The 17,308-nt window shown below is 33.5% G+C and overlaps 1 protein-coding gene across 1 annotated transcript in view; it reads right to left on the reverse strand.

Annotated features, from left to right (window-relative positions):
* LOC135075652 (putative inorganic phosphate cotransporter) overlaps positions 1-16,643 on the reverse strand; it is a 34,773-nt gene extending 18,130 nt beyond the window's left edge. Inside the window, exons 1-2 of the mRNA XM_063970065.1 lie at positions 16,458-16,643; positions 13,394-13,521 (exon numbers count right to left, since the gene is read on the reverse strand). Of these exons, the coding sequence (XP_063826135.1) occupies positions 13,394-13,521; positions 16,458-16,494 (165 nt within the window). The 5' untranslated portion in view covers positions 16,495-16,643. The remainder of the gene's footprint in view (positions 1-13,393; positions 13,522-16,457) is intronic.
* Between the last annotated feature and the right edge of the window lie 665 nt (positions 16,644-17,308).

Raw genomic sequence — 17,308 nt, forward strand, 5'->3', positions numbered from 1 at the left:
AAACACAAAAGGTTCAGTGTATAGATTGATGCGTCGTCGTCCATATACATGAGATCTAGAATCAGTGCAGCGAGCAGAGCTCAGCGGAAATTTTATCCATGTCACTGCCTTGGAAATGTTTGAGGATGCACATGTTGTATGCAGTTCATTAATACAGACTTGCTTTAGAGCGTCTAGTGTTAAACCTAGGGTGAATTATGTGAGAGTATTTTCAAAGACTGACTTCTCATTTGAGTATGACATCAAAATGGGGAATATTTACCTATGTGTTTGACCCGAATACATAATTGGATTCAAACTAGTCTTCTGTTTCTATGATTTAGAAAAACATTCTTTCTTTCTTTTCGTGTCGACAACAAACCTACACAGTGTCAGCCCAAAACTCCGCCACAAGAATGGCGTTGTCAGCAGCACTCATCAAATCCTCCCAAGTGCAGTTGCTTGGGCACTCAGTGCTCGTCACAAAATGATATTCAAATTGTTACGGTAGAAAAACATTTGTCACGGCCTTGAGTCTGACTTTATATGCCGTTAAAAGTATTTGACATTCCAAAATACATGGTTCCACCAGACAAAATTAGGTCTGGTGTAGATAATTTTTAACAAAGTTTATGGAATATAATAATTTAGTATGTTTTTGTGTCACAATCATCTGCGTCAAAAAGTAGGCAAAACATCTCGAACTTCTTTCAAATACGCACTTGCTAGATTTTAGGAATTAGTCATTTGTAAATTAGGAAATATTAATGTATTAAAGCAGATTCTTTAATTAATAAAGTTACCACAAAAAGAAGAATAATAATAAGCAAAATCTAGCATAAAATACTTTACGTTATATTCCTATCATATCGTATTATACCGTGGAAATATATAGGACTATAATACTGTAGTTTAATAAATAAGCAAGTTCCAAATTAAAAATCCAATTATAAATTCAAATGGTTTATTCAGTATAAAGCCCTTTTCCAGGGCACTTATACACGTCCCAAATATAGTTTACCCTACCACCACTTCGGGACAACATGGGCTGGTGCTGAGAAGAAGTGGCGGAAGAAACTCAGTCACCTTTGTCAGCCTCTTTTCCAACCAGTTACAACAATTTATAACTTATATAAAAATGAGTAGTCTAGCAGTAATTAAGTCCTATTTATTATTAACATTTTGACGGTATTCTGTATAACCATTATTTATAATCAAACACACAGAACACAAGTTCTAAGTTAGGTTACGTTAAGTCTTAGGTTTAGGTTAGGTTACGACTTAGGTTTTGTACCATAACACAACCGGCAACTATAAGCATTGCCCTTCTTTATACTGGTCATCAAACTACCGACCCGACCCCGTGGCATGTCACCATCAATTGGCCAGGTGTCAATATAATAGGCCTGGCGCAGCCACATAGCCAGGTGTTAATACAATATCACAATAATACAATACAATAACACAACAAACATAATAATAATAGTAGGTACCAATAAACAATGTACACTTAACTTTGGTCAGCATCACCTCAAAGATCCATCGAGACTGCCTTTCAACGAGGAATTCCATATATTTATACCCATACTCCTACCTTTCCTCTACTAAACTCTGATTGGTCACTTAAGACGACCAATCAGAAAACAGGAAGTTAGATAATATTTAAACGGACCCGGAAGTTGGAATTTCTCATTTTACAATATTTGTTTTTGATCAAAGGATAGTAAGTTGGCTTATTAATTATACATTTAATAATATTTAAGAAATATTAATAATTATTATCCAAAAGCTGGAAATCTTACAATAAATTCTATAAACAGGAAGTTCGAATATATTATAACTAATAATATTAAAACGGACCCGGAAGTTGGAACTTCTCATTTTACAATATTTATTTTTGATTGAATATTAGCCAGTTGGCTTATTAATTTATCTATTTAATTATATTTAAGAAACATTAATAACCACTATTCAGAAGCCGGAAATCTTACAATAAATTCTTATTTGCAAACGGAAGTCTTAATTTTATCTGACAGTTAATATGGCGGCTGTTTGATACTTGGTGTGTGTGATGTTACAGAAAGTTAATTAATAGTGTAGTTACTAATATTAATTATAGGTCACATGAAATATTAATATCAATCAGGTATGTACATAATATAATTAATCTAACACGGCCATACTGACATGTACTTCGCTCTCGAAGTACCTATTTATCAATTAAATTATTTATTTTTTTCTAATGTTGCCATTCACCCATTTAATAGTTAATATTAAATAATTACAGTCTCACATAAAATAATTACAGTCTCAATAAACAGTTCTTAGTAATTCTTAACTTAATTATTATATTATTTTAAAATCATTACAATTTGACCATCAACAGTATCGGTCCCATCATCAACAACAGTATAATGACCATCATCGGTCCCATCAACTACAGTAATGACCATCATCGGTCCCATCAACTACAGTAATGACCATCATCGGTCCCATCAACTACAGTAATGACCATCATCGGTCCCATCAACTACAGTAATGACCATCATCGGTCCCATCAACTACAGTAATGACCATCATCGGTCCCATCAACTACAGTAATGACCATCATCGGTCCCATCAACTACAATAATGACCATCGGTCCCATCAACTACAGTAATGACCATCATCGGTCCCATCAACTACAATAATGACCATCATCGGTCCCATCAACTACAGTAATGACCATCATCGGTCCCATCAACTACAGTAATGACCATCATCGGTCCCATCAACTACAGTAATGACCATCATCGGTCCCATCAACTACAGTAATGACCATCATCGGTCCCATCAACTACAGTAATGACCATCATCGGTCCCATCTTCAACTACAGTAATGACCGTCAACAATATCGGTCCAATTTCTCACATAATTCCAGCAGCTTGTCGTTTCTGAATTTCAAGATAAACAAGAAATATATTTCATTTGCCAAAATCCTAAATAGAAATATAGTGAGTTCCCCTGGCTGCAACCAGTCTTATAACATTTAATTTTATTACAATGTAGTCTTAAGTCTGACCTGACATGGTTAGTTTATCTGAAGTCCAGTAGGTAGGATCGCTACAAACCTTTGTTCAGGAAAGTCTTAGTCACAGTTCAAATTAAAGTCTTGTATAATTTTAAAGAAACAAAAGAAAAAGAAACGACAAACTACTGGATAAACATTTTAGGCTTAGGCAAACCAATGCTTAAATTTCTTATACTACTTGGTTTTAACTGTTAACACAATTTACCGCATTTATGTTTAAACGGTATAATGATATAATATTCATTGGAATGTTTGCTTGTGTAGGTACATAAAAATATCATTGGACCTTTTCCGTGGACATTTACACTAAGTTTCTAGTCGCAAACTAAGCAAAGTTTGTACTATGGATACTAGGATATAAACAAAATATAACGAAAAATAAAAACGGATATAAAAAGGGTCGAACAAAGATAAGGGAAACCAGAGAAGAAAAATTTGAGAGAAGAAAAAAAAATAGTTTCCTTGGATACCAAAGATTAATGACCATATAACTTTGTACATAGCTTAGTCTTTGCTGCCTTATCCAATAGGACACTAAATTATTTAAAAAAAAAAGTACCAATGAAATTAGGCAGAATTGAGAAGTTTGATGAAATACCTTCATTCCTATTCTAGCTACTTACAAGAAGAAAATAAGAAGATAAAAATAGAAGAAAGAGAAAAAAAACATGGTACAAGAACTTAAATAAATAAACATAATAATACGAAACGCAATAACACGAGCCGTCATTAACAGCGTTAGTGAACAGACAAAATTATATCATTAGTTATTAATCACCATAAAGTTTGGACTGTTTATTACGATTATTTAATTGGGAAAAAATATGTGCAAAACACACACACTATGACACTCCACCATACACTACACACTTGTAATACACCGACCATGTGACAGTGCTCGTTTAATTTAGTTTAATTTATAATATCTCTTTTCACATTTATAAAGTTTATAAATTTTAATACACAAAAGTCTTTGTCACAAAAGTCACAGTTGAAGTCTCCTCAAGTCAAGGTCCTTAACAAAAACTCTTACCCCATCGAGAATCAGTACCAACCTTCGCAATCATCTGCTGTCCATGATCACTTATTGGCACCAATACACAATAAACCAGCAGACATTCATTTTAAAGAAAAAGAAACGACAAACTACTAAATGACAAACATTTTAAGACCAAACTAACGATTGGTTAAGTTTCTTATCCTATATTCGTTTTGATACACATAAAATAGTTACAAAGTAGTTAATCATAAAATACCTCAATCTCTCGGTCAGCTCTAAAATCTTATCTCTATCAATCATTTCCTTGGGCCAATACCGATAATTTTCTTAAGCAACTATAATCAACGCTAATTTTCATTCCTCTCAGAGCAAAACAATTATCCGTAAACAGAGACCACATTATGCAATATTATTTCTCAAATTACAAATGAAATAAGGTCCTTTGAATTGAAGATACCTAAAACTTTTTTAACCAATGGTCTTGGGACACGTAGATATACTACATCACCTACTTGTAATGTTAGAATATTATTAGGTCTCGAAAGCCGTGTAAAAGAAACTTAAACCATTTCATATAATATATTGGGCCCCTTTCTAAAGAGACAAAAATAGTATCGAATAATGTCTTAAAATAACTATATCCTTACTGAAAATTATACGGAGTTTAGCAAAGTTTAGAAAAAGTGAGGTTTAGTTATAAACAATGTTATACCAAGTAGCCTGATTTTAATGTGAATATTTTATTTCCTGGTTTTTTTTTTACAATAATGTTTGTTCATTTCTATTCTAACTACTAACATAAGACAGATGAATGAAGAAGAACATACTTTAACTTAATACGAAACGCCGACGAATAAATATATATTTTTTTTTACACAATTGTTTTGTATTTAGTCGATAATCTACAGTAATTTATTGACAGTGTAACAAGGGTTCTGCTATTATTATGGTGTAAAATAATTTACTATTTATGATTAAGTAATCGATTCTGTTTTAGTCAGTTGTCCATTTAAAAACATGTAAACACCGGAAAGAAATGTAATAGTGACGAATCATCTCGTAAAATGAAATTAATGTAGTATCTAGGCACCTATAGATCGCCGAGGTAATTTAACTAGATAATTATTAATAACATACCTTTCTTTCATTGTTAAACCAACGCCTTGAAAAATAAATAAGAAATCTATCACTTTTTTTTTTCAGAAATTGTATTGACCGTTTGCACATTATAAATATTTATTCTCGTGTAAAGAAAATTGTTTAATTAAAGCTAGAGTCGAGGACTTGTGAAATAATGTGTAATATTAGGAGAACATAAGTGTTTATGGTGTAATTGTATGTAACAGTATCTATTTGTTTATATTGCTATCGGTTTCTAATTAATCAAGGTATATAATTATCAAGTAGCTACATCATTCAACAGTGATTGTATACTATTACATGATTTATTTGCTCCACTGATTTTTAGCAAACGAGATTTTTAAAAATACCCGTTAACCTTGGAACAGTAGTGTAACTTTATTGTTAAATTTCTCATAATACGTTCGGCCAATCTGACATTCAATTACAATTTATTATGCGTAGAGCATATCAGAGACAGCATAAATATTAAATTTCACTGGATGGATGTACCGGTAGTAATCATGTTATGAACCAAGTGTTTTTAATAGTGTAAGTAAACTAAATTTTAAAAAAAAAAACATCAATCAAGATTAGGATATATCCATAGCCTACAATGGATTATACGAGTCTGAATGGCATGAAGAGGTAAAACAGCAGACTACAGAAAAAACGATAAAATGCCACGAGACTAGAAGAAAGACTTATCGAATATAATACATCCAAAAGAAGAAAATAACTAGACACGGTGTTAAATCATCCGGGCGGTGAGATAAAGAAGAGAAAAAAAAAAACGTAGTTAATAAATACGTTTTTTTTAATTGTTTTTGAAATTCATTTTATTTTACTAGTCAATTTGACCCGACATATTTTCAAATGTAATATTGTAGTTTAAATCTGATAAATTTTAGTTGTATTTGGTATCTAGCTATGCGATTTCTTAATATGAAAACTATTTTTGATGTTTTCCTACACAATGTATTTTGATTATTGAAATAAATTTCATGCTTTGTTTTATTTTTTTAATCTGACAAAGTCCCCCTATTTTCGACCATAAGTAAACAACACTGCCATACTAGGACTATTTACTACTAGTACAATTCTGCTCTGAGGGACGTTTCTTAGATTTGATATTATACTAGAGCACAGCGATATCAGTTCAGATGGGTGTTACAATTTCACAACTTAATAAATACTAAAGCAAAGCCCCTAAGGGCCTTACCGGCCTTTGCGACGTCACCAAGCTGCTCCATCCAAACTCCTTCGATCTTTCTTCGAAGTATTTGCACCATCCTTCTGCACCGCTGCCGCCGGCCGCTGGCTCGAAGGCTGGCAGCACCACGTCTTCATCAGGTCTTCGATTCGAGAAAGCAGCATCCCATACGGTTTTCAGGTCTGAGCCAGAGAGCAGGTTCCATTCTGAAACTTAGATAAGGACGTATTAGCAAAAGTGCTCGAATCCCACTTCTGATGCTAGATTTTAGGAATTAGTCATTTGTAAATTAGGAAATATTAATGTATTAAAGCAGATTCTTTAATTAATAAAGTTACCACAAAAAGAAGAATAATAATAAGCAAAATCTAGCATAAAATACTTTACGTTATATTCCTATCATATCGTATTATACCGTGGAAATATATAGGACTATAATACTGTAGTTTAATAAATAAGCAAGTTCCAAATTAAAAATCCAATTATAAATTCAAATGGTTTATTCAGTATAAAGCCCTTTTCCAGGGCACTTATACACGTCCCAAATATAGTTTACCCTACCACCACTTCGGGACAACATGGGCTGGTGCTGAGAAGAAGTGGCGGAAGAAACTCAGTCACCTTTGTCAGCCTCTTTTCCAACCAGTTACAACAATTTATAACTTATATAAAAATGAGTAGTCTAGCAGTAATTAAGTCCTATTTATTATTAACATTTTGACGGTATTCTGTATAACCATTATTTATAATCAAACACACAGAACACAAGTTCTAAGTTAGGTTACGTTAAGTCTTAGGTTTAGGTTAGGTTACGACTTAGGTTTTGTACCATAACACAACCGGCAACTATAAGCATTGCCCTTCTTTATACTGGTCATCAAACTACCGACCCGACCCCGTGGCATGTCACCATCAATTGGCCAGGTGTCAATATAATAGGCCTGGCGCAGCCACATAGCCAGGTGTTAATACAATATCACAATAATACAATACAATAACACAACAAACATAATAATAATAGTAGGTACCAATAAACAATGTACACTTAACTTTGGTCAGCATCACCTCAAAGATCCATCGAGACTGCCTTTCAACGAGGAATTCCATATATTTATACCCATACTCCTACCTTTCCTCTACTAAACTCTGATTGGTCACTTAAGACGACCAATCAGAAAACAGGAAGTTAGATAATATTTAAACGGACCCGGAAGTTGGAATTTCTCATTTTACAATATTTGTTTTTGATTTGATCAAAAAGGATAGTAAGTTGGCTTATTAATTATACATTTAATAATATTTAAGAAATATTAATAATTATTATCCAAAAGCTGGAAATCTTACAATAAATTCTATAAACAGGAAGTTCGAATATATTATAACTAATAATATTAAAACGGACCCGGAAGTTGGAACTTCTCATTTTACAATATTTATTTTTGATTGAATATTAGCCAGTTGGCTTATTAATTTATCTATTTAATTATATTTAAGAAACATTAATAACCACTATTCAGAAGCCGGAAATCTTACAATAAATTCTTATTTGCAAACGGAAGTCTTAATTTTATCTGACAGTTAATATGGCGGCTGTTTGATACTTGGTGTGTGTGATGTTACAGAAAGTTAATTAATAGTGTAGTTACTAATATTAATTATAGGTCACATGAAATATTAATATCAATCAGGTATGTACATAATATAATTAATCTAACACACTCAACTGCTGCTGATAACCTTTCAATTGATTAAAGTCTAATAAAACTAATAAATTATACTTACAACTCGGTCAAGTCAAGTTAACTGCGCACCTCGCTAGAATGCGACTATCCGGCACCTCCCCGCGTTCACCCTGTCCGTAGGTACCAGAGCGTCGATGTGACGTCACGGCCGCTAGATGCGCAATTGACCGGGTTGTAGACAAAAGTACTGGCTAGTAGAAGTACTGCAAAAGTGGGTGTTGCCCGGTCATATCGTAACTGGCCCTTTTCCTCAAGATGTGCGCGACGCAATTAATACGTAGCACACACAGTGTGACGACTTCTTGACCTGCCCCGCCCACTGATAGCGTGATTTACGATTTACGCGTCAAGTTATAGTTAAGTATAATATATTTGAATAATAAGGATCTTTAACCCACTCAATGCAACTTGGAGTTATTACGAACATGGACAACGTCTACTTGCTTTCTTTTCTTGGTTACTTTTGGTATTAGAGATTTGGTATTTCGTTGTGCATTATTTTTTGCTCTAAAAATAAAGGAGCCTCAGGTCAGTTATTTTATAGAGAAAAGGGAAAAAATGTATTTAACCCTTTATCACTGGTAGTGCGATTGCTCTTATCTATCGGCTATACTCTGATATTTTTTATTGGGTAGAGCCTGTAATTTCTTTCTGTACCCTGTGAGGAATTTGGCTGTTCAAAAATTCTGTTGCTGGGGTTGAAATTCATACCTTCATCAAATATTATGGGCCAAGCCTCTTCAAGTCATAATATCTGACTTTATTGCAGTATACCTAAAGTTGCATAAAAAGTGTTGAAGACCCAAAAGGTCAAAACTCGCGTCCATATTATTATCTTCGTATCATTCATTTTTACTTCGTACGACAGATAAAAATGCCAATTAATGGTACAATAAAAACAAATTTGTCTGACCATGAATCAATGTTTACGTTTCGTTATCACTAAAAACAAATAAAATAACTGAACTGACTAGTTTTTTGCGACTTTGATAAGAAGATACCTATAATTTGTATTGATTAAAACGTAAAGGTTAACTAAAAATAATTTTATTAAGTCTTAAACACGTGAATGTGAACTTTTGCGTTTGCCACGAATTTTTATTAAGTAAGCATAAATGTATCGAAATCGAAATAATTAACTAGAATGTGTCGTTATCAGGGCAGGAGAGGTTAATTTTTATTACACGATATTATTATGGAGGTCATAAGTACTTTATAATGATAAAAATATGTTTAAAACTACTAATTAATGCTACCTACTTTATATTTGTTACCTCTTTGATAAACCAATTATTCTTAAATGTCTACGAAATTATTTATTTTGATAATTATTTTTAATTATTTTCTATTAGTATTATCAATTATTTTCTGATGTTACAAATATAGCTCTACTCGTCTGTTTAATTTTCGGATAAAATCAATAATGAAAAAAAAAACTCCTAATAATCATAAAATTAATTTTATTTTTGCAAGTAGCCTTTTTAAAAGCACTTTTTATTAACCCTACCACTGCTTCAGGACAATAAATGGGCCAGTGTGTATTCACAAACATTACTATGAGGTCTCACAGTGCGCGTGGACGCACAGGCTGACACGCGAACCAATCACAGAGCTCTATTCAACGCTGTGCATTCGATTTGCTGCTTCACTTAAGCAAGCATCGTTTGTGAATACGGGTGTAAAACACACGTCATAGTATAAATATTGATGCGAGCTATTTAATTAGTTTTTATTTGCACTATGCGGGGAAAGAACCGTCTGTAGACTGGTGCCCTCTAGCGGAGAAGTATGCAAACTATTGGGTCAGGCGATAACCAAATACTTTTTTTATAGGTAGGTATTTTACCACAATCACATTTATGTACATTCTCAGAATTTATCGTATAACAATAACATCTAAATAAATAACAATTTTAAAGAGCTGTTAAATAACAACCTACACGTTCTCTACAATGTCAAATGCCTAGAAAGCATGAAGTGATAATATCTCCTTGAAGCCATTGCTAACTGGTATCTACAGCATACAATGCACTCCGTGAGTGCAGTTGTAAAATAAGTTTTTGAATGGCGCACCTAATAATTGAAGCCCATTGGCATAGAGCCACCTGAGCTCTTAAAGTAAAGCATACAAATTTACAGGGTTGTAAAAGGTGGAAATGTTTAGGAGGATTGAAGATAGCATGGTTCTATAACAAAATTCTTACTTGCACACTAAGAGATTTTGAGCCCATGTAATTTGTTTATTACTAAACCTTGCGGCCTACCCACTAAAACCCGACGGTGTCCACCGGAGCCCAAAGAAACGGAGCCGCAAGTTATTGTCCTAACTCGGACATTCGTCCGCAGCTCCGCCTTAGGCTAGAGGCTCGCTCACGAGCGAGCGTTACAAGATTCCGAGTATACTCGACTAGTACCTACGTATAAAAACCAGACAAATGACCATATTCAACGATGTCTAAGATTACAGTGTTTATTTTTAACACATAAGGTTATCAAACTTTAAACTCTATGAATGGTGTTGTTAAAAAAGGGGAATTATAAAACGAGCGACTAAAAAAAAACTTTGCGACTGATGATGGCATACTGTTTTAATACCTTGAGCGGTATGAATTTGAGTAAGCGAAAAATTTACCAAACTAACGACGAATATTGATCAATAATAAAATCCAGAATGAGCTTACAAAATGTGGGTTTTGATTATTACATTTCAGACATAAAAATACTATCCGGGCGACTAAATTACTAAGTGAGCGACTAGAAATACAGAGAGGGCAACTTTAATATGAAGATACATTAGATTTTTCTAATTGAGGTTTTACTGAACGAACTACAAAAAAGTTAATTCTAAGCAAAGTTTTGTGAGCTGCTTTATTAATGATTATTGGTTACTGATATTATATTTGAGGTCTCATGTTTTTTATTTTGATACGCTTTATTAATGAAAACTACAGATTGTTACAGCGCGAGAATTCGAATGGGGGCGGGGCGACTGTCCCGAATTTTAAACAAAATATGTATGCAAACACGTTTTGGGTCTAGCAATTCGGCTCAAACTAACAACACCGCCACTGGAAGCAAAACTGATACCTATTGGACAAAAAAGAAAACGAGGCCGGCCCGCTAAGTCCAAGCCAGCACTTATCATACAGTGACGATGAGTAGGTAGAGCTCCTCAATCCTCATAGGTACCAATCAATGAACCTTATTAATAAGATTACTTTTTTTTGGGTTGACAGAAGCGACTTATTTTATTTTGTTTTTTTTTGTTGATTCGGTTTAAGAAAATACAAATTTATTTCATTTTTCGTAATACATTGTTTCATTTGATTACCTACCCTTAAATTTAAATGATTTATTTTTTTCGCTACTAGAATAGTGTTCCGTCAAAATTTATTTCATAAGATCATTTTTTATTTAAATGTGGGCTCATAATACGCTGCTCATAATAGTATTTTTCAAAGTAGTTTTTGCATTCGAAACACTTCATTAAAGTTAAAAATACCGCTCAGTTTAAAAAAAGCATTTGCCAAATATTGAAAAAAATGCAGGACCTAACGTTGACACTCAATCAAATATTAGGTCGCTCAAATATTATGAAGCTTCTCATTTTGTATTTTAAGGAACTCAATTTTTTTTTGTAAGTTGCTTTTCTTTTGATTTTTCGTCACTCGCACTCAGTCGCTCACTTAGTAATTCTTTAGCCCACATTAATTATTTTTGACACTTACAACATAAATTTACAGTCACTCGTTTAAATACTACCCGTTAAAAAATAATGGTATAAATATTTTAAATGAATGCTACACCTGCCTAAAATAGATTTTTATGATCAAACGATTTTCATTTACTAGTTCATCAAGTCGAAGAAATAATAAATACGAATACATAAGCCAGGGGCAATCAAATTACATTTATCTAAGAATAGGTTTTTGCTTCGTTTTAATAATCATCTAGTCCATGAGAGCAGACATAGTTGTTACTCGTGGATTATTATGTCACCGTAAAATTAAAATCCGTCAGATTATAATCTGACGTAGTTAGATTACAATCTAACTTAACTTAACCCACTGTTAGTTTACAATCTCACGCATTATTTATTGACGGAGTTCACAATTTCACATTGACAGATACATTATATCACAGTGTTTTTGGACTACAAATATCCAGCATAGTCTAGTCTATGTTTTTTTATGCTAGACAAGGCAGGTATTTGACCGCAATCGCACCTGGTGTTAAGTGAGATGCAGTTTAGGATGGTACATATCTGCCCTGTAAGTGCCTATTCCCTCTAATTTCCACTGCTAAAGATCAATGACAGAGTTCAATCATTGATAACATAATCTTCATATCAAGATTGCCAATGTCAGTGTCATGGATTAAATAATCTACGCTGGGAGCCACTTGAAACAGGTTATTATCAATTTGTCACTAAGTTTGACATTGAAAGTAAATTCGACGTAACACTTGAGTTTGTCAAGAGAAAAATATGCATGCTTCCTTGTGACGAGTTGATTAAACTTAGTTTTTTTATTCGTTGTAAAATAATCCAGTTGTCCAATTTTATGACAAACCGCAACACCAGCTCAATGTGATTTTCAACAATGGTTAGCTTGACTGTACAATTTTTAACTATTAGGTACTTAATATTTTGACAATGGTTCAATATTGCTGCTTGTCATAAAGTTTTACAGTTACTCGTAGTTAACTCAATCAAGAATCAATAGAATCAAGAAACTTGTTCTAAGGTGGCAAATCGACAATAGGACTAAGCGCAAACCACTTTTTGTCGGCCAATAGTTGGGTCGGGCTGTTTATCACCAACGTGTATAAAAGTGCGCACACTACATCGGCCAATTTCTCATACAAATCTGAAGTCGACCAAACTACCAGTCGACTAAAAGTTAAGCGGGGATTGTTACCCCTTAGCCTAGGCGCAGACTTTTAGTTGGCCGATAGTTGGGCCCGATTCTAAGTTTTTTTTTTTATGTGACAGGAGGCAAACGAGCAGACGGATCACCTGATGGTAAGTGATTACCGTCGCCCATAGACACCCGCAGACCCAGGGGCGTTACAGGTGCGTTGCCGGCCTTAAAGGTGAAGATACGCTCTCCTCTTGAAAGTTGTATGCCGATACCATATCGGTATGTGCGCACTTTCATACATCTCCATACTGATCAACAGCCCCTACCATCGGCCAACTAAAAATCGGTGGTCTGCGCCTAGGCGAGTTACCCCTTAAAACGACCGCTACCACTAAATTATGCTTACCTCAACGTTATCGCTTGTTTTGGTCGTCATAGCGACGATGGCGATGCTCATGTTGACTCTCATGGTAAAAGCCAGAAACATCGCGAAGAATAGCAGGAGCGTCTGTACATGACGGATGCCCAGACCCTCTGAAATTAATAAAAAAATATATTTATTCATGTTTGTTCAGTATTTTGGCACTTATGATAAATTAATATTCTAACAATTGTTTCACAATTAAAACTTATAGCACGGTATACGTAAATAATATTGACCACTGTTCATTTCTATCTATTTGATTTATTTTCTACTAAGTTTTTTCCCGCGACTTAGTGCGGTAGGTAACTTGATGCGGATAATTTATGCGCGTTCCAGTGAATTTGAAAGTATTAAATACTATTTTACATTTTAACTACCCAAAGATAGAGTCAGTTTTCCTTTAGTTTTTGTTTTCCTCTTCTTTGATGGTCCTATTGGCCTTAATTATTATAGCTACTTCAAAACGGGTTTGGTATCGCTGCTCCAAAAATATCTGAGATGAGTAGAGGAAGGAAAAATACTCGTTTAATTAAAGATAAACAAGATTACTGCATTTTGATATTCCTTTTCTGAAGTACTTGATATAAATAATTGTAAGATTATTATCTACTGGAATTAATGTATAAATTATTATAGAATTAAATTAGGTATAATGTATTATGTATTTTCCAGATTATTTCCTTCTACTCGATACAATTAATTATTCCTTTTATAAGGAACTGGCAAAGAGGCTCACCGAGGTGACCGGTGATCAAAAGGCTGGCAGCTATTTTGGTCAGAGAATTAGCCTGGCCATTCAACGTGGCAATACTGCCAGCCTTTTGGGCACCATTCCTGACTGCGGCGCTGGGGGTGAAGTATTTTTTATTTTGTAAATAGTTTTTATCATTAGTAATTTTTAAATTTAAGTTTTTAAGTCATTTTAAGTTAATGTATTGTTATAAAATTTATTCTCGAATAAAACTAAAATTATGTGCTTTAAAAAAAAAAATAATTATGTACTCGTATTTATTTAACATCAAGATATATTAAAAAGTCTAAATATATTATTTAACTAGCTTTCCGCCCGCGGCTTCGCCCGCGTGGAATTTTGTCTCCACATATCGAAACTATAAGGGTTCCTTGTCAGGACTACGGAACCCTAACAAAAAGAGAAGATACAGCATAATTATACCGAAGTGACCCACTCAAATTCGCTTCTGTCAAACTTAATTTAATGATTATACAGGGTGGAATTTTGTAATGCCACCTGGAGGGACAGTACTCTTAATATTGTAGATAGAAAAAAAATCACAAAGAAAACATTCCTTTATTTTTGAAAAGAAATAGAACTGCATTTAAAGATTTCCAAAAATTTGCTTGCCACACCCGGAAATCGAACCAACTAAAATCTGTTAAAAATTACACCCTGTATTTTTTTGCCTCGATCGTTAGGGTCAAGTATAAGGATGAAATCTCTCTAACAAACTTGATAAATCAAATGAAAGGAAATCCATAAAATCTTAAATTATTTTTATAATGTACAAAAAATTGTATGGTACGGTAGTGAATTTTCGAAAAATTTTCGAAAATCTATGAATGCAGTTCTCTTTCTTTTCAAAAATAAAGGAATGTTTTCTTTCAGTAAAATTTTCTATCTGCAGTATTAAGAGTACTTTCCCTCCAGGTGGCATTACAAAATTCCACCCTGTATACAAAATAATAAGGCGAACTTAATGCCGTATGACATTCTCTACCTTTGGGCCAAATAGAAAATTTGAGTAGGCGTTGCATTTTTCAAAACATGCCCCAGTCGGTTATAAACACATTTCAAGAACTAAAAACAAAGTCCATGGCTTAAATTTTCATTTTATGACACTGACATTCGCCATGTTAGCGGGGTCTAGTTTTTTCCGTATTCAATGTAAGCGCAAGCGTATCTTCCCTTTTTGTTTTACTCGTAATCTAAGGACTTATTCTGCGGAGACATCCCGTTTATTGCAGGAATTTTTTGGATCCCGTTTCGTAGTATCGGTGTTTTTATGTTAACGTTCATACTTCATACGAACATCCCGTTTGCAATGTCCCGCAAAAAATCGATTCGTTTGAATTTGTTTTTGAATTTCAAACTCATGATGTGTGTTTACACAACAGTCCAGTAATGTAGGATCCCGCAAAACTGTATTGCCGTGGGAAAGAGCCCTAAGATGTCTACAAATATAAATTCGGACGTTCCGGTGGTTGCCCACCGTGGTGGTAGTTAGACTATACAATATAAAAGGTCATTGACTGACCGACTCACTCATTACAAAATCTCAGAAACTACAAGTTCTAGGAGTCTGAAATTTTGCATGGGGGTTCATTTTAGAACGTAGGTGCTCACTAAGACGGGATTTTACAAAATTCAAACCCTAAGGGGGCAAAACGGGATCCACGCGTACGAAGTCGCGGGCGGCCGCTAGTCTAGTTAATAAAGTAAATAAGGTCAATATTCTCCAATACATGTATGTAGTCCGATGATCTATCATTTACCTGGTAGATAACCTTATTGATTCGAGTGAAAAACAAGTTCGACCGGTCAAAAAATATGAAGCGGATGAAACGATAAAAGAAAAGATAAAAGACGGTCAATAAGATTGCTAAAATAAAACAAATTATTGCACTTAGTTCATATTTTTCTATTATTATTTTTTTATGTGACAGGAGGAGGTGTCCATATCATAGTAAAATTGAAGCTTTTCATTACAAAAGTGTTTGTTTGTTTTTATAATGGTACAAAATAAACAATTTTAACCATTATTAAATGAAGATTCCCTTTTATTATTCTTTTTTTAACGATAATAATTTTATCTCTAGACTTCATCCGGGATCATGCGCATTTCATAGAAACTCGTAATAGAAAGGTACAGCCGGCAGATCAAACTTAACACTGTATAGTGTCTTACGCAGTTGCAATAAGTACGATTCTGCATTAAAATGTTCCAATCTGATGTGCTGTTGATTGTATTTTTTCCTAGAAATGTAATTAATTTAAAATATTTAAAAAAAATCTAGAATAGGTACGTACTTGGTCGAACATTTTCAGTTTTTTCAACGACGCCCATTTTGAAATTTTATATTTGTTTAACTAATTACACCAATCCATGTGCACACACATACACCTTCACCAGCCGTCGCGTAGTGATTGATCTTGTAGACTAAGTTATAGTTTGCACACAAAAATCATTTCGCGGGAACAAAAGTACTATGGAGGCTGATGATAAAAAAAAAATTCGAAAATTTAGTTTAGTCATTCGCTCTACACTTTGATTCCGTTGATACGAATCGCTGAATTTAAAAAAATATTACTAGGCTCAATTTTTTTTGTAACTAAAAATAAAAACAAAGTCCAGAAAATAAATTATTTTAGGCTGATTTATTATAAAATTTAAAAGATCAGGCATTGAGTCTGAAATTTAGAATTATTGAAATTTAAAGTTTTGTTATTACTGTAGGGTTTACTTGATGTAGCAAACAACTCAGCCATATCCAAAATTAAGAAGTTTTACGAACTGAGGAACTTATTTGTTTATGTTTTGTCTGGATACTTTGTTTACATTTCTTACAATTTAGCTCGATCGTGTCACAATATTCATTTTTGAATTAGGACTTGAGTTTTATTTTTTAGTAATTTCAATCGCGTATTTTTTTATTTAACTTTTTTTATTAAGTTTTAGTTCTTGTTTTTTTTTTAGTTTTTGGATACAAGACACGTTTTATTTTTTTATTTACTTTCAAACACACTTCACTCGGCCACCTAACACAGACTGAACGACATTATTTTTCCTTGTGCTATTCATTGTTAAGGTCAAACTCCTTATAGGTGATTTTACAATATCATTATTAGAGAATCGATTTAGTTACGTATAGTAATTGCAT

Source organism: Ostrinia nubilalis, chromosome 10 (genome assembly GCF_963855985.1).
Source record: "Ostrinia nubilalis chromosome 10, ilOstNubi1.1, whole genome shotgun sequence".
Taxonomy (NCBI): Eukaryota; Metazoa; Arthropoda; class Insecta; order Lepidoptera; family Crambidae; genus Ostrinia; species Ostrinia nubilalis.